This window comes from Gigantopelta aegis, chromosome 6 (assembly GCF_016097555.1).
Source record: "Gigantopelta aegis isolate Gae_Host chromosome 6, Gae_host_genome, whole genome shotgun sequence".
Lineage (NCBI taxonomy): Eukaryota > Metazoa > Mollusca > Gastropoda > Neomphalida > Peltospiridae > Gigantopelta > Gigantopelta aegis.
Genome location: NC_054704.1, coordinates 70689440 through 70712683, shown reverse-complemented (window position 1 = coordinate 70712683; position 23244 = coordinate 70689440). Strand labels below are relative to the sequence as shown.

The 23244-nt window shown below is 36.0% G+C and overlaps 1 protein-coding gene across 3 annotated transcripts in view; it reads right to left on the bottom strand.

The window, feature by feature from the left end:
• LOC121375411 (POU domain, class 4, transcription factor 3-like) overlaps positions 1–23244 on the bottom strand; it is a 98399-nt gene that overhangs the window by 3223 nt on the left and 71932 nt on the right. The window contains exon 1 of one of the 3 annotated variants that reach the window (XM_041502849.1): positions 265–410. The exons of the other annotated variants lie outside the window; for them this stretch is intronic. Within the exon in view, the coding sequence (XP_041358783.1) occupies positions 265–402 (138 nt within the window). The 5' untranslated portion in view covers positions 403–410. Of the gene's footprint in view, positions 1–264; positions 411–23244 lie in introns of those variants that run through there. 3 annotated transcript variants of the gene reach the window in all.

Genomic DNA, 23244 nt, shown 5'->3' with positions numbered 1-23244 from the left:
GCTGGGAAAAACATCTATCACCCAAGCTCATCAATAATACGTGACCACGTCGGCCGCCAGGTGCGCCCGTCCTTAAATACACGCATCACGTTTCCTTTCCAAGATAAACCGACTTCATAAAATATGAAACATGGCAAATAATCACTACTCTCCGGCGGGAACAGAATAGCTAATAAAGATGATTGAAAAGCGAACGCGTCCACTGGTGACACTTAATAGATGATGATGACGACGACGATGACGACTACTACTAGCTGTACGTACCGACGAGTTGCTCATACACCTGAGGCGGTGGTCCGGGGGGCGGTACGAGGGTGAGTACCGCGGCGGAGCCTGGGTGCAGCCAGGGTTCAGGGAGGGAATGAGCCCTACACCCGACTGCTTAATGCTCATCTGTCGCATAAACCGACTGCCAGCCCACTGACTGGCCGTGTTGCGACTGGGAGTTGGTTATTGCTGCCGATATCGACTGGACCGTTCCTCGTTCTTTATGGGAACAGTGCCGCCCAACAAGAAATGAATATTGCCTTGTATTGTAGTCACTTTGAATGCCACCGCACCTGTTCTGTGCACGCCGGTCACGTGGTTTATACAGCACGCATGCTCAACAACAAAAATTAACAATGATAAACACAAAATTTTATTAGTGGAATTAGTGCCGGATAGATGATAAAATTATTGTACAAATCAATCGACATGACCGCAAAGGAGATGTTCTTTTTCCTGATTGTATTTAAATATTTAATGTGCACTGGAGGGATGAGCCGGTCGGTTTGTAAGTGAGTGTCGGACTACGGTAAAGGGAAAAACCGCATGTTGGCGATATGAGATGTCGAGTAGTATCGGAACATGATTAATTAATGCGAGTTCGCTACAGGGGATGAATGGAAACAAAAGATGAATGACACAATTAGACAACTTTATTACACTACAGAAGTGGAAATGCCGCGTGTAATCGCCCAAACTGCTTATAGTAGATGATCACTGAGACATGTTGTTTCGCTTATTTTTCTAACTTTTGTTGTTTTTGTTAGTTATTTTCTATATTTCGTATATTCCATTTGTGTAGTTAAAAAAAATTGTTTATAAAATTGACGTTCATCTAGCTCAACAATGAAAAGATTTCTGTAAACAATATGGTATGATACAGGATGCACGGAGCTCATATCTCTTTGAAAGTGAACGTTTTTATATAACGCCAGAATGTTACTTGATTCAATACATATTACATCGCATATAAACAATATAACAAAGACTGGGCTCAAATGATCCAACCTACGAGTGACTCTTCTAATTACACAAAAACTCCTCCAAAATCACAATAACACAAAACAAACAACAACAACAAACAAACAACAACAAACCAACTAACTAAAACAACAAGAACCCCAATATTTAAAAGGAAAGACACGATAAAGAGATAGGAAATTGAAGGGTAGTAAATAATGGTTTAAACAGCATTGTTCATATGACTAACAACTTAATATGTTACTTTATCATTGCAGAACATGTGGTTATGTATCGCTTCTAATTACAAGCCACTTTTTACAATAAAAAATAAATAGCATATTCAAAATCCTATTTCTCTTAAATAGGTATTTTTATTTCAATAATAATTATCATTTAGCAAATTAAAACAGTGCAATTCATATTTCATGTATAACAGGGTCTTATTTTAATTTCTCTTGTCTTTACCATTCGTAAACATAAAATTAATAATTGTGGTCGATAAATGGAACAGACATTCCACTGAATAAATTATATTTAATAACAAACAGAATCATCCAATCGACGATTCTGTTTGTTATTAAATATAATTTATTCAGTGGAATGTCTGTTCCATTTATCGACCACAATTATTAATTTTATGTTTACGAATGGTAAAGACAAGAGAAATTAAAATTATGAAATACACACAAATTAAATAACAAAAGAAAAAGAAAGAAAAAGAAGAATGTTTTTGTGTAAATTTTAAAGGTACTAGGGTCTTTATTAAAGAGTTTTCTTTTAATCAAGATATAAACAGGGTATGTTATTTAATACACACACACACACACACACACACACACACACACACACACACATATATATATATATATATATATATATATATATATATATATAAAATTAAAAAACAAATTCTCAATTATGTTTCAGTATAATTAAATACCAACACCAATTGTTAATTCTTATCTGCGACTGTTAATTCTTAAATTCTTTAAAACATTACATGATATTTAATATGCAAAGGGTTGAATATTGTTTTTGATAACAGTGTAGTGTTGTCATCGACTGTCAACACGGTAACGTTGTATTTCAAAGAGAATTAACGAGCTGTTTTATGGGATTTGTAATAAAACCTATGACGAGTGGCACGTGGTTATTATCCCATCAGGGGGAGTGGAAAACGACTCGCACACTAATCCAGTGATACACGCGGGCACCGTGGCAGCCGTGTCGTGACATTAAAGTACGTTTTTACGACCCCGGGATAGGGTGTCTCGCTAATACCGTTAGAGTAATCAGCATTTCGTTGTAAATCCCCATTAAAAAAACCCCAGTTTAATATCATACAGAAGTGGCCAAAGAACACATTCTTATTAAAGCAAATATTACTGCATGTATTGCAAATCTAACGAATAAAAAAAACCCTCTGTTTATAATTATGATAATGATAAAAAAAAAAATTAACGTTTTTTTTTTAAAGTTTAATAATCAATGTATTAATAACATTTTAAATAGATAGAAATGGAAAAGTTTTTATTGAAATAATGTGGAATATTAATTACTATGACTAAAAAGATCTTTCTTATAACATATTAATACCGGGAAATATTAAATATTTTAAGACTTAAAAGCTCCATCTTATTTTGTAATTAATTATAACACTGAGAAATATTAAATTATCTAAGACTAACTATCGTATGTGTCAGTGCAAATACTGATGAATATTATAAATATATGTTTACTAAACATCTATTGTATGTATTTATTATATCAACTTTTGTTATCGCGGCTTTCCAAAGAACAACATATAATAATTGTGTAATCAAAACATAAAAATAATGAAATGAAAATAAATAACTGAAATTTAAAGTGAATAAAAAATAAGTATTTTGGTTAGATATGAGAGAATGCAAATACTATTTTAAACTCTAAAAAAAATATATTATTGCTACAGTGAGCGATGTCCTGAAAAACTGCATTTCATAGTCGTAAATCATAAATTTTACTTTGAAGTATTCACTTTAACGTCTTTACCAATATACACTTAAAGTAAAACTCTAGATTGTTTTTCAAAATGCTATTGTAAAATATTCATATACCTAATACATTTGTCTATAGCAATGTGCAATATGGCAAGAATGTTGTATATTTAAGGAATTTTTAAAACGCGAAAATAGCAAGGTATTTATTCCTTTGAAACCCTAGGAATAATAAAAAGTTATCAATTTATTATTTTAAAACATATTTGATTGTTTCAAAACCATACAAAGTATATATAGTTACACATTTATAATTTAAATATTCTGATTAATGTTACCCATTGTTTAATATAAACCTCGTTAAAAACATTTTTAGAAACCGCAAAAATAAATAGCATAGACATATTTGATAACACTTTACTGAGTTTGGGAAGTGTAAAAGGTACGTATTTGCCATGGAATTTTTAAAGGTTCCCTAATTTCTGTATTATATAACTAAGCACGTTGTATTAAACAACACAGACTAAATAAACGAATCACTACCTACCACACGCATCAAACGTTTAGCTACATAATATTATTTTATAATAGCAAACAAATACCTCACACAAAGCAATATATATTTTTTTTAAATCAGGGTATTATGTATTAGAAGCATCTGCCTTACACAAATTCAGGTTTTTTTGCCCTAATTGTGGAGGGAAGGGGCAACTTCCTCAAACACCCGTCCCATACGCAGATGATAAATAATTTATTATTCTATTAAAATCCTGATTATAATTTCCAATTTAATATTTAAAAACCTTCGTAATGTATAATACTTACCCATTAATTATTGTAATTTATTTGTTAATAGCTACCAATTTCTTTTCAAAATCCAATTTAAACTCGTTAATTACCCCCTTTATTCCGTTAAATCCCGCGGTAATATCTGTTGGTTTATTGTGTTTCAGTTCCAATAATATTTAACGATTTATTGAGTCTCATTGTCACTTCCAATGAACTCGTGGAAAGTAAATAAGAGAAATTAAGAAATCTATTTTTGTCTTGGGGAATTGGAAGAGATAAGCGTTGTGTTTTTATTACATTCCATCATCAGTAACTCATTTATACCATAATTGCTAGAATCATGTATCATGTAAGTGGGATAAAAACCTATTTTTAGAAACCAACGTACTGGAACATTTAATGATTATTCTCGCCATAACAAACATTTCTATCTATGCCATTTTTTTTAAATATAGGCTTTAAGCTTTTAAAATATGCACAGTATTTGTCTAAAAACTATCTTAAAAGCCCAACGTGTTGTTTAAAAACTTTAAACGTCCTCAGGGGAATACAGTAACAAAGTGCAATGAAAAGTGGCGCAGTGGTTAAGCCATCGGACTACAGGCTGGTAGGTACAGGGTTCGCAGCCCGGTACCGGCTCTAACCCAGAGAGAGTTCTTAAGGGCTCAATGGGTAGGTGTAAGGCCACTACACCCTCTTCTCTCTCACTAACCACTAACAAACTAACAACTACCCACTGTCCTGGACAGGCAGCCCAGATAGCTGAGGTGTGTGCCCAGGACAGCGTGCTTGAAACTTAATTGGATATAAGCACGAAAATAAGTTGAAATCAATCAAGCAATGAAAGGAAGGAAATGTTTTTATTTAACAATGCACTCAACACATTTTATTTACGGTTATATGGCGTCAGACATATGGCTAAGGACAACACAGATATTGAGAGAGGAATCCCGCTGTCGCCATTTCATGGGCTACTTTTTTCCAGTAGCAGGAAGGGCTCTGTTATATGCACCATACCACAGACAGGATAGCACATACCAGTCGTGGTGCATTGGCTGGAATGAAAAATAGCCCAATGGGCCCACTGACGGGGATCGATCACAGACTGACTGCGCATCAAGCGAGCGCTTTATCACTGGACAACGTCCCTCCCTCCAAAGCGCAATGAGATTAAAACAGTCTAACACCAGGTCCCCCGTTCCAGGAAGCGATCTTAGCCCTAAGATTACCTTAGGTACATAGCTACCCTATGCACTTAAGTTGATCTTAGGGCTAAGATCGCTTCGTGAAACGGGGCCGAGATGAATAAATTAAAAACAACTCAAGCTAAGGAAACTAAGGCAACCAATCAAATAAATTACGTAATAAAAGGAACAGGAAGTGTGTTTTTTAGGTTTTTTTTAAAACATGTTTTTGTTGTTGTTGTAATGATACAATATAGAACAAAGAACAACTTTACACCAATACTACAGGCTACATGCGGAAAGATTTCCCCTTTCAACCAGTGCCATGCGACTGGTATTTCAAAGTTTGTGGTATGTACTGTCATGTCTGTGGGAAATCGCATATCAAAGATTCTTTGCCACTAATCGAAACATGTATTGGGTTTCCTCCGAAGACTACATGTCAGCGACCGGCCTCGGTGGCGTAGTGGTTAGGCCATCGGTCTACAGGCTGGTAGGTACTGAGTTCGGATCCCAGTCGAGGCATGGGATTTTTAATCCAGATACCGACTCCAAACCCTGAGTGAGTGCTCCGCAAGGCTCAATGGGTAGGTGTAAACCACTTGCACCGACCAGTGATCCATAACTGGTTCAACAAAGGCCATGGTTTGTGCTATCCTGCCTGTGGGAAGCGCAAATAAAAGATCCCTTGCTGCCTGTCGTAAAAAGAGTAGCCTATGTGGCGACAGCGGGTTTCCTCTAAAAACAGTGTCAGAATGACCATATGTTTGACGTCCAATAGCCGATGATAAGATAAAAAATCAATGTGCTCTAGCGGCGTCGTTAAATAAAACAAACTTTACTTTACATGTCAGCGCTACCTAATGTCTGACATCCAGTAGCCGATGATTAATTAGTGAATGTGCTCTAGAGACGTCGTTAAAGAAAACAAACTTTACATTTTAAACTTAATACATAGTGCATTCCTAATTTAATTTATACAGCATTAAAGAGACTGTTCTGGGTTTACTGCTATTGTAACGTGTTTTCGGGGAAACAGATCCTTTATACAGCATTAAAGAGACTGTTCTGGGTTTACTGCTATTGTAACGTGTTTTCGGGGAAACAGATCCTTTATACAGCATTAAAGAGACTGTTCTGGGTTTACTGCTATTGTAACGTGTTTTCGGGGAAACAGATCCTTTATACAGCATTAAAGAGACTGTTCTGGGTTTACTGCTATTGTAACGTGTTTTCGGGGAAACAGATCCTTTATACAGCATTAAAGAGACTGTTCTGGGTTTACTGCTATTGTAACGTGTTTTCGGGGAAACAGATCCTTTATACAGCATTAAAGAGACTGTTCTGGGTTTACTGCTATTGTAACGTGTTTTCGGGGAAACACATCCTTTTTAACTACTACAATTACCTTTAAAAATGCATATTCTTGTTTAAAATACCAATGTCTCAGATTGTCTGTATACTCAGTGTTTTTCTGGTAATAGCCCAAACCTGATTTTAGCTGCCAATAATAGCGTCCGAAAAATACGTATTAGGAAATAAAATTACGTATGAGCAAATGCAAACATTTGGACAATCACAAACACATTGAATATATACAGAAACTGATAATATTCTGAATAAAACAAGAAATGTATTTAATATGTAATTATAATAAATTAAAGGATCTGTTGGTAGAAAGACCTTGATGGCATCAAACTCAGGACAACAAATTTATAGCTGCAATCTTGGGTTCATTAAAAAAAAAATATATTAACCATTTAAAGTGGACAATCTACATTAAATTTAGTACTTCTAGTTTACTGTTGTACACCATTCTTGGCACCTTCACAAGCCAAGGTACCATTCCGTATGGTATAGTACCTTAGCTTGCGAAGATGAATTCTTTGATAGTATGTGGCTATTATTATTCTACAGTATTCTACAGTGTATCTCTCATATGTGTTAAACAAATATTAAAACTTGGACGACGGACGCAAATGCAGCAGAAACACACGTTTATTAAAACTGTATCGGGGTTCATATTATAAATTAGTAAAGTTTTATATGTATAACGGAACTGTTGCATTTCCCCCCTTTTAAATTATGTTTGATCGAAAACACGTAAATAGTTTTGATATGTTTGATGGTTTATTTTTAAATTCATGTATATAGTATTAGTCTGTCATAACTCCAAAGAAATGGCTTGTGTACTTTTATACATCGTGGTACTAATTTCATTCAACAGTGGCGTTCCTTAATCGATGGCCTACGCTCCCGAGCAAGCGGGCATAAGTAAGTAAGTAAGTAAGTAAGTACTAATTTCATTGACATAAAAAAAGAATTTGTTTGTCTGTCTGTCCATTTGTCTATATGCCTGTTTGTCTATAGCGAGACGAGATTGCAGCTTTAATGGTCCATCATTCTGATCTCAAACCACGTCTGACATAGAAGGAAGAAAGGAAATGGTTTAACGACGCACTCAACACATTTTGTTTACGATTATATGGCTTCAGACATATGGTTAAGGACCACGCAGATAAAGAGAGAGGAAACCCGCTGTCTCCACTTCATGGGCTACTCTTTTCGATTATCAGCAAGGGATCTTTTATATGCACCATCCCATAGACAGGATAACACATATTGCGGTCTTTGATGTACCAGTCGTGGTGCACTGGCTGGAGCGAGAAACATTTGACATAGATGTACTTTGAATAATAAGTGTTTGGTGTTGTACCCGACCGCATACCCAAACTGTTGTAAATCAGCAGTAATTTACCGAACTCAGAAAGATGAAAAGAAACCATTCAAAACTCCCTTGAGAGCATCCACCAACCGCTAAGCGCGAAGGATATGCCGATTACAGGAAATGACGTCACAATCAAATCACGGGTTCCTTACAAGACGCACGTGCAGATCGTGGGCTTTAAAACAGCTTAATCAAAAATATGATGTAGGTTTGGCCCAGGTTGAAAAGATAATCATTGGTGAACATATGGAGTGAAAAAAGGCTCCTATTGTTTTTCAAAGAAGTGCACACTATCTGATGGCATACTAATACCGCACGCGCACTCCATCGGTCGCGTGTCGCGCCCCATTTCAAGTCATGCATGAGAAATTTGTTTAGAAATGGAAAAGCAACATTTCGTCTGCTCACGGTAAATCGGCAAACTAATTAATTCTCGGCACATATGTAGCCAATTACAGAATGGAACTGCACGTCCTAAAAACCGATTGTTTATAAGGCAATAGCGTTTTTCATGATTTCATTCGCGAGTCGCCAAGTCAGTGAAGGGAGACATTTCTGGAATTATAATTCAGTCTAAATGTCAGACCATGAGTCCCAACGGAGTAAAGACATTTCGTAAATGAGGTCACGTGCTCGGGGGACCCACATCACAAATGTCATGGGTGGCCCCACTGCCTGCTGGGAAAGCCACCATAACGCCAAAGGTCAATTGGGCAGTTTGTAATGAAAAGAAAACAGCAATTTATTAAACCTTAAGCATCCGAACGACCTGTATTTGCATTGTCTGTGATCTGTATAATTGTATTGTAATTAATCTTAAAGAAAACAGTATCTGACCAACAAAATACACTGTCCCTGATTAATTTTACTGAATAAATTGTTTTTAGGACTTGGAAGACAGAACTACCGACGGGGATCGATCCTAGACCGACCGCACATCATGCGTGCGCTTTACCACTGGGCTACGTCCCGCCCCCTAGTATAAGCAGATGCAAACTATTTAGTAACACTAGAGTGTGCACGTAGTTTAGCAATCAGTTGGGTATAAAATCGTGTCATGAATTTGACAGCTGATAAACTCCCAAATTAGCAAGCTGTTTCAAAACTTGTTTTTTTTTTAAAGTAGCATTTAATTATTTTTTATTAGCAAAATCCTATACGTTTATAAGCATACCACATAAAAACTATGTCCAGTAGAAGCTAAAGTAAGTCATTAGCTAGGTTTAGTAATAGTTTCTACATATTTTCGTAGTAGACATAATCTCGTGAGGTCTCAATAAAACACCACACTTGGGTAATCAGTTCAGATCAGTTCATCCTAGTAAACTGACCACACTGGTCACTAATCAGTCCCATTATAGTCGGGGAGATGGATATCAAGGGCCACCAATAGTGTCCGAAGGGAAACCAATAGACTTAACAAAACTATGCATATTCTTATGACAGTACAAAATATATTGCATGATAAAAAGAAGTTATACACTTTTTAAAAAAGGAAGGAAGGAAGGAAATGCTTTAACGACGCACTCAACACATTTTATTTACGGTTATATGGCGTCAAACATGGTTAAGGACCACACATATACTGAGAGAGGAAACCCGCTGTCGCCACTTCACGGGCTACTCTTTTCGATTAGCAGCAAGGGATCTTTTATATGCACCATCCCACAGATAGGATAGTACATACCACGACCTTTGTTACACCAGTTGTGGAGCACTGGCTGGAACGAGAAATAGCCCAATGGGTCCACCGACGGGGATCGATCATAGACCTACCGCGCATCAAGCGAACGCTTTACCACTGGGCTACGTCCCGCCCCACCTTTATAAAAAAAATGTCGTATTTAAAAAAATACCTGGGAAAGAAAAGAGTTTACAATTAGTCATGCTTTGAACGTCTGTTCGGGAGAAAAGAAGGTTTTGCAGAAAAAGCACGTGCATGAATCGATTAAATTGAGGTATGCTAGTTCATATCGAATCAAATGTTGAAAGGTAGCCACTGAAAAAAATCTTTGAAAAACATGTAAAATATTAAAAAGTGTTAAATGGCTATCACTTTCTATTGCACACGAGTTGAAAGCGGGGATCCAGGAGTGTGGGGTGTGGGAGGTACGAAACAGTCTGAACTGTTTTCCCATTTATGTTAAAGTGCATTCACAGCTAATATAAAAGTTCAGTTACAGTCGTTGCTGAAAGATGCCAAAAATAATTTCAAGACGAATGCCATTAATATTCGAATTTTGAAGGGCATACAGTCCCCACAAAGCACATATGTACTCCCAAAACATGTTTCTCGTTTGTGTTTGAAAATCAAGAATCAATACGTTACAGGTAAATTTCTATTCAAATATGTCCATATGTCGGTGTGGCACCTTTAAAATGCAATTACACAGGTATGTGTACACGCCGATCGCAATCGACACGGAATCGATGCGCGCGCAGCCAAAGACAAAAGACAGTGGCGGGAACCGCACCACCTGCACGTGACTCTCCGCGCAACACAAACGTTGCGGGTTTCTAATGCCAGGCAATCGTTCAATGGATTGATTAATATATTTAATTCTCTTTCAAAACATAAATAATTTTATTGATATTGAAAAAAAGAAGACATTATCCCAAAAGACCCAACATGAAGACTCTAAGTGCAAGCGTTTTTAGAGTGAGACTCGGAGAAAATATTTGTAGACCGGAAATATATATATTACCACTTTCAACATATTACGTTACAGATAGATATAACACAAAATCATTATATTCACCGTCATTTTGTGTTATATCTATCATTCACGTATTAACGTAATATGCGTTTTAGTCCCCCTGCCGGTCCAAGGCAGGACAGAACTACAGATTTCATCTCTGTCCTTCAGTCTCTCCCACATATAGTTTTTTGTTGTTGTTTGTTTTACATATAGATTTATCGAGTATAGTTACATATCAAGTTTGACGTTCATGGCGATTTATCAATTTTTTCCCCACAGAACTTAGGAGATGCGAAAATTTGTTATATTGTTATATTGTATATTGATTTAATAGTATTCTCAGAATGCTTGTTGACGTATGTACTAAAACACGAACGCCATTGAATGTCATATTAATCCAGAAAACAAAATAGACTCACAAGACACAAAGAACATTCCTCCGAAAAGAAAAGCATCATTGCTAATAAGACAAAGTCCAAGAGTAATGATATTGGTCTTTTATTATGAATTTTGTTTTTGTTAAATTGACTTCCGTCGTGCTAATAAATTTAACACTAACTGGTAGCAAGTTGAAATCAGAACCGGAAGTTCGACATCATCCCTGCATTTAGTTCAGTTGAGCGATCAATGAAAAGTTAACGTTTATTTTGTTTAACGACATCACTAGAACACCTTGATTTGAGTGATCATTGACATTACGTATCCTATAGTTTGCGTTTTAGTTCAACGCGCGCGTAAACATTGTGAACAATCTCAAAATATATTTGTCGAAAACATGCCGACAATTTACTAAACATATTCCTAGCACGTTTCTATTTTATAAGCTTAATATTATTACCAATAAAGGAAAAAATATTTTAATTTAATAGTATATTAATAAATATTTTTGAAATTGTTGATACAATATTAAAGACATTGCATTTATAATATATTAAATATTAATGACATTATTATTAATACAATTTATTAATTATATAATTATAAAGGAAACATTAGTATAGGCTGGAGTAACAGAGTACAGTATATGTGCATCGTTCAATGACAACCTTAAGTAGTGACGTGAAAAACGTGTTATAAAAATGGAATTGTTATACTGAAAACTCTTTCTTTCTAGTTGCAATCTCTGGTTTAATGTTTTTCACAAATTAGCATAAGCATGTAAAGCATTAGTTTACACTCCTGTTACTTAATATCATCATAACCGTTTACATAAACACACTGTTGCACGTGCCTGATAGACAATGACCCCCACCTCCATTTTATATAGAGCTAGATTTGACGGATACAAAGTTTACTTAGTGGGTTGATAAAAGTAGGCCTACTGTCAAAAACAATATTTCTAGAACTTTGTGGAAACCAGCTATAGCTTGGTACCAGTCTGTTTTAAATCCAATAATGACGTCACTGTGTTGACGTTTAATCTCCCAATGCACTCGTAACGGAATCACGATTCTCGCGTATAACGCGGCAATCGACGATTTCGCGTCAAAATTTTCGGGAAAACTTTTGTTGCAAGTTTGCTGCAGTCAAGTTTTGTATTAGGCGGTGACGATATTGGTGGGGCCAAGTTCTTCCGATGATTCCTCCATTAGCGCAAAGTGGTCGCGATGCGCGATACGCATTGTGGGAATTGATTATCGCCGTAATTGATAAAATTAATCTTACTCCGGACTGCTTCATCCACTAATGGCTAACGAAACATTCATCTAGGACGCGATCGCTTCCATTGGCTACAGCCATCTTTAGTGTCATTACTCATGGCAATAAAGGAAATTTGCCAACTGCAGGAGCCCGAGGTGCGATCGCAATTCACACTTCCCGCTCCTTCACACCGAGCGGCCTCCACGTCTGGCCAACACCCTTTGCTCTTCTGTCAGATTAGCGTCCAGTAGTTGACAACTCTCGGAAACTCTCTTTCAGAATTATTAAATTTTCCTTCTTTTCTGCCAAGTGTTTCCTCGGCTGCGTACAGCGAAAGGGAAAGCTCGGTCCGAGGTGTTTGTCGCGCTGCCTCGAGAGAGAAAGGGAGGCAGAAGAAGAAGAAGTAGATGATGTTGTAAATAAAAACAAAGTCATACCTCTTGCGTTTCCTCATTCCGAGTACAAATCCCCCCGGTGGTGTTGGCTACCCGATTCGATGACCGTCTATCGAGGTAGTGTCGGGCACGCGCGGCAACCTGTGCCTTTATACACTCTGTATTCTTATCACATGAATATTTTAGTAGAATTTCATAAATAATAGAACAAATCACCTTGGTTCCCAGTCTGGTCGCGATGGTTTTTGTAACGGGTTTTATACGAGAACAAATCAAACAACACAACAATGCATGTAACCGGACGACTACAGAGTTTGGCTTTACAACAACGAAAAAAAAAAAATCATAAAAAATAAAAATGGATTTGTATTGTTTTCGTGTATGTAAGTGGACATTTGTGAAGCGAAAGAGGAATCGGAAGCCATTATCACGCCATTCTAGAAGTGTGTAACGGCAGAGTCTCTGGAGCATTGTAAACTGCATTGATTGCAAGAAGCAGACGACAGCTCGAATAGCGCGGTAGTGACGGGGTGTTTTTACACCGAGATGCACATGTCAAACCATCGCCAAGTGTTGGAAATTAAACATGTGGTATTAGCTCTCTCGCGTCACTACGAAATCAGATACAGCTTCCTAGTGTCATTATCAGAATAAATACGAATATCATATACCAAAATATCCCATAATAGAAAAATAACAACTTTTGTTTTGCTGAAAGTTAATTTGTGTTCTGAATTGGAAGGAACATCAGACGTTAAATGGACTAACTACCCTGAGTTTGCAATTATTGTAACATATTTCCAAATAATACGTAATTTTTTAACAACTAAAGGCACATCTTGTATACAGTTTATTGTTTACAACATCAGTTTTTGTATATCAAACGTGTTTCTGTTTATCCTTATGTTTGAAGGAGCTTAGATTTCGTTTTACTTCCTAATATAACAGACCAATAACAGGCCAATAAACACACACACACACACACACACACACACAGAGAGAGAGAGAGAGAGAGAGAGAGAGAGAGAGAGAGAGAGAGAGAGAGAGAGAGAGAGAGAGAGAGAGAGAGAGAGAGAGAGAGAGAGAGAGAGAGAGAGAGAGAGTGAGTGAGTGAGACGTAGATACTGGTAGATAGTAACAGAGAAAATAAAATAAAAATTAACGAACGAAATACTAAGAGAGCAGACAGATAACAGTATATAAAATTTTAAATGTTGATTAAGAATTGTCCAGATTAGAAATTTCCTGCGGCACTTAATCCCACACGGACCGAGTTTCCCATTTGTAGACCTGTTAATGAGACGGATAAACACAGCCCTGTTTAGTGACACCCCCAGGACGGAGCAGGTGGTGCACGGATAGTTCCAGTCTGGCATATCACTCGATAATGATACGTACACTATTTGTCATGAGAAATAAATGGCAGGAAATATAGTAACAGACAGCACATACCATGTTATTTTATCCTATAACCACACTTGTTGATTACAAACTAGAGATATTACACAGTATGGCGATATTAAAATAATCACACTATTTCGGTAATTTACTGTTCTATGTTTTGTGTTTCTGTAAATTCTGCTTTTGAAAAGTTACTCACTGGATCCCCACCCCCGTCCCAAACAGTGTCCCACAATTGGTGTACCACAGACTTTGGTATGTGATGTTCTGTCTGTAAGAAAAAAAAAAAAAGTTTGTTTTATTTAACGACGCCACTAGAGCACAGTGATTTTTAATCTTATCATCGGCTATTGGACGTCAAACATATGGTCATTCTGACACTGTTTTTAGAGGAAACCCGCTGTCGCCACATAGGCTACTCTTCTTTACGACAGGCAGCAAGGGATCTTTTATTTGCACTTCCCACAGGCAGGATAGCACAAACCATAGCCTTTGTTGAACCAGTTATGGATCACTGGTCGGTGCAAGTGGTTTACACCTACCCATTGAGTCTTGCGTAGCACTCACTCAGGGTTTGGAGTCGGTATCTGGATTAAAAATCCCATGCCTCGACTGGGATCCGAACCCAGTACCTACCAGCCTGTAGACCGATGGCCTGCCACGACGCCACCGAGGCCGGGTCTGTAAGAAAATGCATACAAAATACCCTTTGCTTCAAATGGAAAAATGTCACGGGTTTCCTCTGAATACCACGTGTCAAAATTATCATGTTTAATTAATGTGCTCTAGTTGTATAGTTAAACAAAACAAACTTAAGCTTATCCATCAATAATGTTATTAATAATGTACCATGATTTATATTTGTACATTTTCCAGTCCGATACTAAAATAATTATCAATTTATTATTACTTTTTATAAGTTTATTTACATTTTTAAATATTATCAAAAGTAGTTTAGTATATATAACATTCATCAATGAGTGAACTTGGAGTGAAAGAAGAATATTGTTTTGTTTAACGACACCACTAGAGCAGATTGGTTTATTAATCATCGGCTATTGGATGGTAAACATTTGGTAATTTTAACGTATAGTCTTAGAAAGAAAACATGCTACAGTTTTCCATTAGTAGCAATAGATCTTTTACATGCGCCACCCCACAGACAGGATAGTATATACCACGCACTTTGATATACCAGTCGTGGTGCACTAGCTGGAACGGGAAATGGCCCGACGGGCCCACTGACGGAGATTAAGAACTTGGAGTGAAGGCCGGCTTAAGTTTAACTGTTATTAAACCGTATCAGTCATTTTTCACACTATAGTGTTTGCGCATGTCTATAAAATTAATTTACTAATATTTTTAGTTAAACTTATACATCACTACATTTTATATTTAATTTTAACCTAATTAAAATAACAATATAAATGTAGTATAAATTGACCAATTAGTCTATTCAAGGGGAATAACTACAACATATAGAGTAATGACACAGTTATCTCCCCCAATAGGAAGGCCGTACTGAAGAAAATCATACGTTTTACAAAACTACTACTACTACTACTATTATTATAAATATGAAGAAATCATCTATTTAAACGTGTTCACAAGCATTCTACGTCTAGTCGAAGGCTAATACATATTAAGAATTGTAGTGGAAGTTTTTCCAACTAAAGTGTTACAGCATTTTGGTTTTAATTGAACGCATAATATTAAACTATTATATACTTAAGAAAGAAATATTAAAAAAAAAAATGAATTCACATTTCATTGTAAAATTTATTTTAAAACAGTTCACAACAAGCTTCAGTTCGATTGGTAACGTCATTCTTTCTTTGTTCTTTTAGATATTGCTATCAAGCAACAGAAAATGGAATAATAATAATAAATAAAAATAGAAATGGAAAAATTCCAATAAGACTGAGGCCACGTGTATACGCTCACTATTAATGTCTTCTTCGTTTACAATGATTACGGCTATGGTCTGTAGACTATTTAAAATATTTAAGCATTTAGAACAGATCACCACCTGCTATCCTGCCTCACACGTTTACTATTATCATTTCACAAATGCAAACATTAGCGTACTTTAGTAGATCCGTGATTAGCAGTGGGGAAAATCCTAAAAAGTGTCAGTTTAATTGTGTTCTTTTTGTCCCGATACTTATTTACATATACAATGTACTTATCTTATACAAATTCGTTAACCCGTCGCCCAAGGCTAGTGGAGTTTTTTAATCGGGCTAGTGACAAACGCAAATTCAGTAGCCCAATATGCTACTGCTTAAAATATTAATAAAAAACCCTAAGTTTTCAGAGCTTCGGTAGTTAATTTGGCCACAGTAATTTGTAATTCATTTCTAAAATATATCTACCAAAATATATATATATATATATATATATACACACACATGTATATATATATATATATATACACACACATGTATATATATACATGTATATATATATATATATATATATATATATATATATATATATATATATATATATTTGTGTGGGGTTTTTTTTTGTGGGTTTTTTTTTAAAGACTATGGTGAGCGAAGATTTGGATCATACTCGGAGATCGGATCATACATTAAAAAAAGAGAGGAAAATCCGCTTGGAGCAGGGATGGGATGGGATTCGACCCACCACCCTGACCTCTCCCCTTAAACACGTGCCTGACTGAAGCACTCCCCAACTTCAGATCTGGACAGCTCATCAACACGCCATGAGTCCCGCGGCGCAACCTCTCCTAGGACAGGTAACCTCCTTTTTTGGGCTTAGTTGGACATTTTTTGGACCGTCACTTAAAATTTTATGTTTATTTTTTTTGTCAACAGTCCAACACACTTTAATTTGATTGCCCGTCAAAATTGCTCAAATCACCTTAAAACCTTTTCGGTCGAGCGCTCTAATTTATTTGGGGTTTAATTTTTTTTTGTTCCAGACATGAGCAGGTTATGTCAGCTACTTTTGGCTTAGGTCTCAGTACCTACTTCTAAATTTTTATTGATAATTCCGCCCATCTCAACCCCCCCCCCCCCCCCCCCTTCCTCCTGGCCCGGACTTAGTCACTGGCGAATGTCAGAGATTAAGCCCGTGACAGGCGTGTGTGAAACCTTAGTGGTATATACGCACGTAAAAACGTTATCAGCCAGCCAGCCTGAAAGTATATTTAGAAAATATGGAGACGGTCCTGTATTAACTGCGCACTCATTACTTTACTTGCACTACTATTCTGACACGCAGTCTCCTCAGAAGAAACCCGCTACATTTTCCCATTAGCAGCACAGGATCGTTTCCCCTTTTCTACAAATTTCTGCTGAAATGGCAATTTTTAGCTTAATTAAAGAGTCCAAATATATATATTTTTGGTTTTGGCTGCCCGCTCTATTTACCACTAATTAATTTCACATTTAGCCCTGACGCAAACAATTTCTGTTTAAATTGTATATTTAGTTACGATGCATTTTTTTCCCATTCTCTTCTAATTCAAATTGTAAATTCCATAGGCTTATTACCCCACCAACCCCCTTGCCTTGGACACATCCATCGGGGAATCTCGGAGAATGCACCCAAGACAGTCGTGCTTGAACCTTCAGTGAATGTAAGTGCGAGTCAAATGATTGATTGATTGATTGGTTGGTTGGTTGATTGATTGATTGATTGATTGATTGATTGCACTTTCTCACAAAAACGACAGCACATACCATGGGTTTGATATACCAGTCGTGGGGCATTGATTGGGAGGTGTAACCAGGGGTGGATTATGTTTTAGGTAAGGAGGGGTTTCCGAAACAATATATAAATGTTTATAATTTGAAACAATTATGTCTCCAGTAACATTGGGGATTAGGGATAGGTAGGCAGTTTTGTTTTCATTCGTTGTGCATATGAATGAGGGGACAAGAGGGTACACACATGTGGACATCAATTTAGATCTACGTGGTGGATTTGTTTTGTTGGATTTGTTTTTGTTTTTGTTTTATCTGGGGGAGGGGATTCCGTGCAACTGGGGACCCCCCATAATCCGCCCCTGGTAACAATCAGAGAATATGTTCACTGGTGTAATTCGATCCTTAGACCCACGCACACCAGGCGAACTCTCTGCAGAATGAGTGAGATCCTGGTACTTAACGGGTTTGTTGTTGTTTTGCTTGTGATTAGTGGAGTTCACCGTTTTCGAATGCACGACAACAGTTTATTTACACTCGGCCCGTTGCACATGTACGACGATATATATTTTTTTTTTACATGTATCTAGTTACAATCTATAAAATGCAGTACACAGACTTATAGTCCGTCCCACACAGAACGCCTTTTTTCATGCTATGGAATTTACTACAACTTATTTATTTCTAAGCCAATTGATTTGTAAATTGCACATAAAAATCGTATTTTTATGTCATTTCCAAAACAGTTTCACTTTTCGTCTTACGTCAAACCAAACTGAAATTATTTACAAAAAACATTTTCACAGAATGATGGGACGAACTATAGGAATGTTAATTATTTCCATACACTTACAAACAAATGATATGGCATTTTATGCTTCGTGTCGTTCACTTTGATGTTTTTTCTCTCTCTCTTCGAAATAGGAACACATTACTTTTGTAAACGCAATCATAGTATTGCAAAACACTTATTCAAATTGATTTGCTTATATCTGATGTAGAATCGTTCTTAATAACCTGTACATGTTTACTGTTGCCACAACTAGCAGTGTGCTGGTATATATACTCAACAAAATTAATTAAGACTTACAAAATGGGATTCCGGGAATCCCACCACACCTAGAAAAAAAAGAGTCGACCCTAATGTTTTTTCAATGTATTTTTTTTTTATCTATTTGTTTTATTGATATGCATGTGAAGAAGAGGAAGGAAGGAAGGAAGGAAGGAAATGTTTTATTTAAGGACGCACTCAACACATTGCATCTACGGTTATATGGCGTCGGAGAGTAAAAACAAGTAGTAAAAAATATTGTAAAAGCCGACCGACCATACGTAATTTGTTTCATTATATTCCCCGAAACACACAATTGTTTTAGGCCTAAGGGCCAACAAATTATTTCGGCATTTTTCTTTACACACGATTAAAAAAATTAAATAATACATGTACAGTTTGTACAGGAGTCAACGTTGTGGCCTGTTGTTAAAGGGACAGACACTAGTTTTTAAACACTACAGCATATTTTTCACTATTAGAGCCGTTTATGATTACTGAAATCAAACATTACTTATATTTTATTCTTTAGATTACCCATTTCCGTAGAACCGAAGTGTTTCTGGTCATCCTGGTGTTTCTAATACCAAACAAAAATAAATGCATTTTTCATATTTTCTAAAACGCACGTATGTCTGTAGTATATACTCTGTTAAATGTTTTAAATTCAACTGCCGTTTAAAAAACTTTATATGGCCTTCATCAGGAATTTTGAATGGCGCGTTTTTCAAAATGATTCGAAAGCCCGCCCATATCCTTTAGCCGTGGCATGTTCAGTAGAGCCGGCGCCAGCGAAAAATGTATGACTGGTACCATCTTGTTCTATCATAGCACATATATTTAATGTCAGGCGCAAAACCCAGTCTATGCATGAAAGGCTTCCCATTAACGCGCTGAGCAGCTCCTCCAATGTGATGAACGACAGAAATTATCACGTTCAATTTTTAATTGGCAGCAAACTGAGGACAGCCCCCTTAATGACTGAAAATACCTTTATCGTTTGGTATTGCCCCCTAAGACGTGTCAGAATTACTATAATTGTTCACATCCACAAGCCGATGATAAATTATTCAATGTACTCTTGTGGTGTCGTTAACAAAACAAAAACAAAAAACATTTCGCATTGTTGGCGCATCATAAAAAAAAACTTCAATCTAATAAATTATTTGGTTTATTTCTCTCATTGAATTCCACATTCGGTTGGCTTCACAGGAACAGTAAAAGTGCATTGTGATTCAAACTCTTATAATTCGCCGTTGATGTCAAATCCCCTAACGTCCGCTCCACACTTTGAAAACCTACGTAAATAGTCGCAATGACAACTGGATGGCTTAGAACAAAATCCCGCTTTTTTCTATCATTCTGAAAGACACCTCTCTACCTCACCTGGGCACCAATTGTCAGTCATGATTCACCTGTAGATATGGTGATTGCTATTAACATCCCCCAGTGACAAATTTGATCACAACTATCGGTTTAGATCACCGTTTCATTCTGTAATGGATTAAACGATACCTTTTGCAAGATGTCGACTGCATTACGTTCACCTATGGTGCGCAATATTAAACACATCTAGGTCGAGTTACCCCCCGTTGACAATCCATTTATAATGGAAATGTGGCCTAGATGGTAGGAACTCGCGCCGTTTGTCGGGTCTCGTTCGGCTTACCTGCAGGAGTTGGTTCCATGGGCAATTTTCTCCGACTTACTCTGTTTGACAAAATAACTCGGTTTTAGCAAATTAAACGTGTTGAGAGATGCGGTTCGTTCACTGATTTGTGTGTTGTTAGTTAATTTCCCCGAGGGTCACTCTTCTCTCTCTCTATGCTGAACGTTTAAGAAACAGATTCAAACTATACAAGTTAAATTGGTTTTGAAAAATAATAATATAATTATAAGAAAAGTAATAATAACACTACAAGTTACGTTTGTTAGTTTGTTTAACGACACCAAAAGAGCACATTGATTAATTAATCAACGGCTATTGGACGTCAAGCATTTGGTAATTCTGACTTGTAGTCAGCAGAGGAAACCCGCTACATTTTTTTATAATGCAGCAAGGGATCTTTTAAATGCAATTTTCCACAGACAGGACAGCACACACTTACACAAGCTAAACTGGTTTAACTATGCTGGTTTAGCTAAATATTTTTGGTTAAAAATGACGAGCGTTTACACGGTTAACAGTTATACCGGTATAAAACGGAAGTGTAGTTATCTGCACTTGCGCAAGACATCAAAACAACAATCGACAACGAGTTTGTTAAGCCATTGTTAATACGCTTACTGTTTATTCTGAATGTGACATCACTGTTATTTCCCCCTTATACTAGTTTAACTAAAACAGTTTAGCGTTCACTTATATTTAAACTGTTTTACTTATACCAGTATACCGGTATAGTGAAAAGATCGCGTCCACCCATACATTTTACACTGGTTTAGTTATATAATTTTATATTATACCAGATTAGTGAAACAAGTTTAAAATCAAGTGTGAAAGAAAATTAAAAATGGTCGACCTGCTCATGCGGCCACGTGTATAAAGCGGCCACCTGTTTATAGCGATAATTAAATATTTTCTTAAGAGCTAGCTTGATGCGCGGACGGTCTAGGGTCGATCCCCGTCGGTGGTAATTGAAAAAAAAGCTTGCGCTAAAACAGCTTGCTCTGAATGTGCATGTTAAATCCTATGTCCTGACCTACTTGAAAAATGTACCTGGTTTTCTATCTAAGACTATATGTCAAAATGACTAAATCGTTGACATCCTATATCCGATGATTAATAAATCAATGTGCTCTAGTGGTGTCGTTAAACAAAATAAACTAACTTGTAAAGAGGTGACCGTTTAAGAGTTTACCTGTTTTAAGAACTACTGCAAGTGTCTTAACCCTTTTCAAACTGACCTGCATTAAGCGGCTACTACTACAACGTGATTTTTATTTTACAATAATTAGTGGCCGCTGAACGCAAGGTTGATTCCAATTAACTTTGTTCCGTGTTCCATGTCCTTGTTCCGGAAAAAAATGTTTCTATATTTCTAAAGAGGTTTTATAAAAACACATTTACTCAGTCAAATAGATTTTTTTATTTATTTATTATTATTATTTTTTTAACATTACGAGCTAATTCGGTTTTCACTGTATCGATGCTCTGAACTTGGGTCCATTCTACCTTGTTTAGCTTTACATTGTAATAAAACCTGCCGACTGGTTTGTAAAAAACCAAAAGAGCTTCAATCTTAAATACATTTTAATTAACTATTTAGAATAAGTCAGTGACACGTCACGCTTTAATACAGTTGCTAATCTAAGTCACTTAAACATTTATGACTCGCCATTTAACGTCTAAAAGGCAAGACACTTGTTCCAGTGGTTGAAAGTAAACAGCCGTTAATCATTTAAAGATCATATTATAAAATGTATTCTAATTAATAGATTAAAAAATATATATGGTCACACAAAATACAATATATGTGTTCTTATCCTAAAATACTTTAATAAACATGTATACTAGTATATGAAATGAGTATTATGATGATGACGATGGTTATGATGATGATGATGATGATGGTTGTGATGATGATGATGATGATTATGATGTTATGATGATGATGGTGATGGTGATGTTAATTATGATGATGATGATGATAATGGTGATGATGATGGCTGCTGCTGCTGCTGCTGATACTGATGATGATGATGATGGTGATGTTAATTATGATGATTATGAATGATCATCATCATGACAATAATATGTATTTAAAAAACAAAACAATTATGTTCATTAAAAATATGTGTACATGTATTCAAGTAATGTTTTAAACAATTTTTCAAATAAGCTTTTTAGTCATTTAAATTAAACTTTAATCTTATGTTTTAAAGCTATTAAATAAAACATCCACACAGTTTGATCACAAGTGGATAAAAACAAATATCTAACCCCAATGCTCTAACGCATTAAACATGAATGCAACACAAACAGTAAATTTTATTATTAATAATATAAATATTAATTTTATTGTAAAAAATGAGCAGTATTACCTAATACCATTACTATTACAATGTCAATTACCACACCAATGTTACATATAGGAATTACGTTTACTTTTATAATCTTTATATTATTGCTATTATTACTGATATACTACTACCATTAACAATACTTTATTGTATTAATATTATCACATTAAATTAATATTACTTTTAACTCTGTATTAATACTCATTGCCTGGTGTATTACGAAATTACTTCAGGCTCAGTGAGAATACAACCAGTACTGTTAATGTTACTATTACTTAAACAAAAATAGTACAAATGAACTAAAATTCTAAAATTTAAACTCTCTCTTTGATATTACTAATTGCAATATTATTTTCACTTTCGCAGTGTCCGATGTCGGCGATTGCTTTGTCACCGTTGTACACCTGTTCTCGTAGTACGATCTGGTAGTAAATATGACCTGCTGTTAGCTTT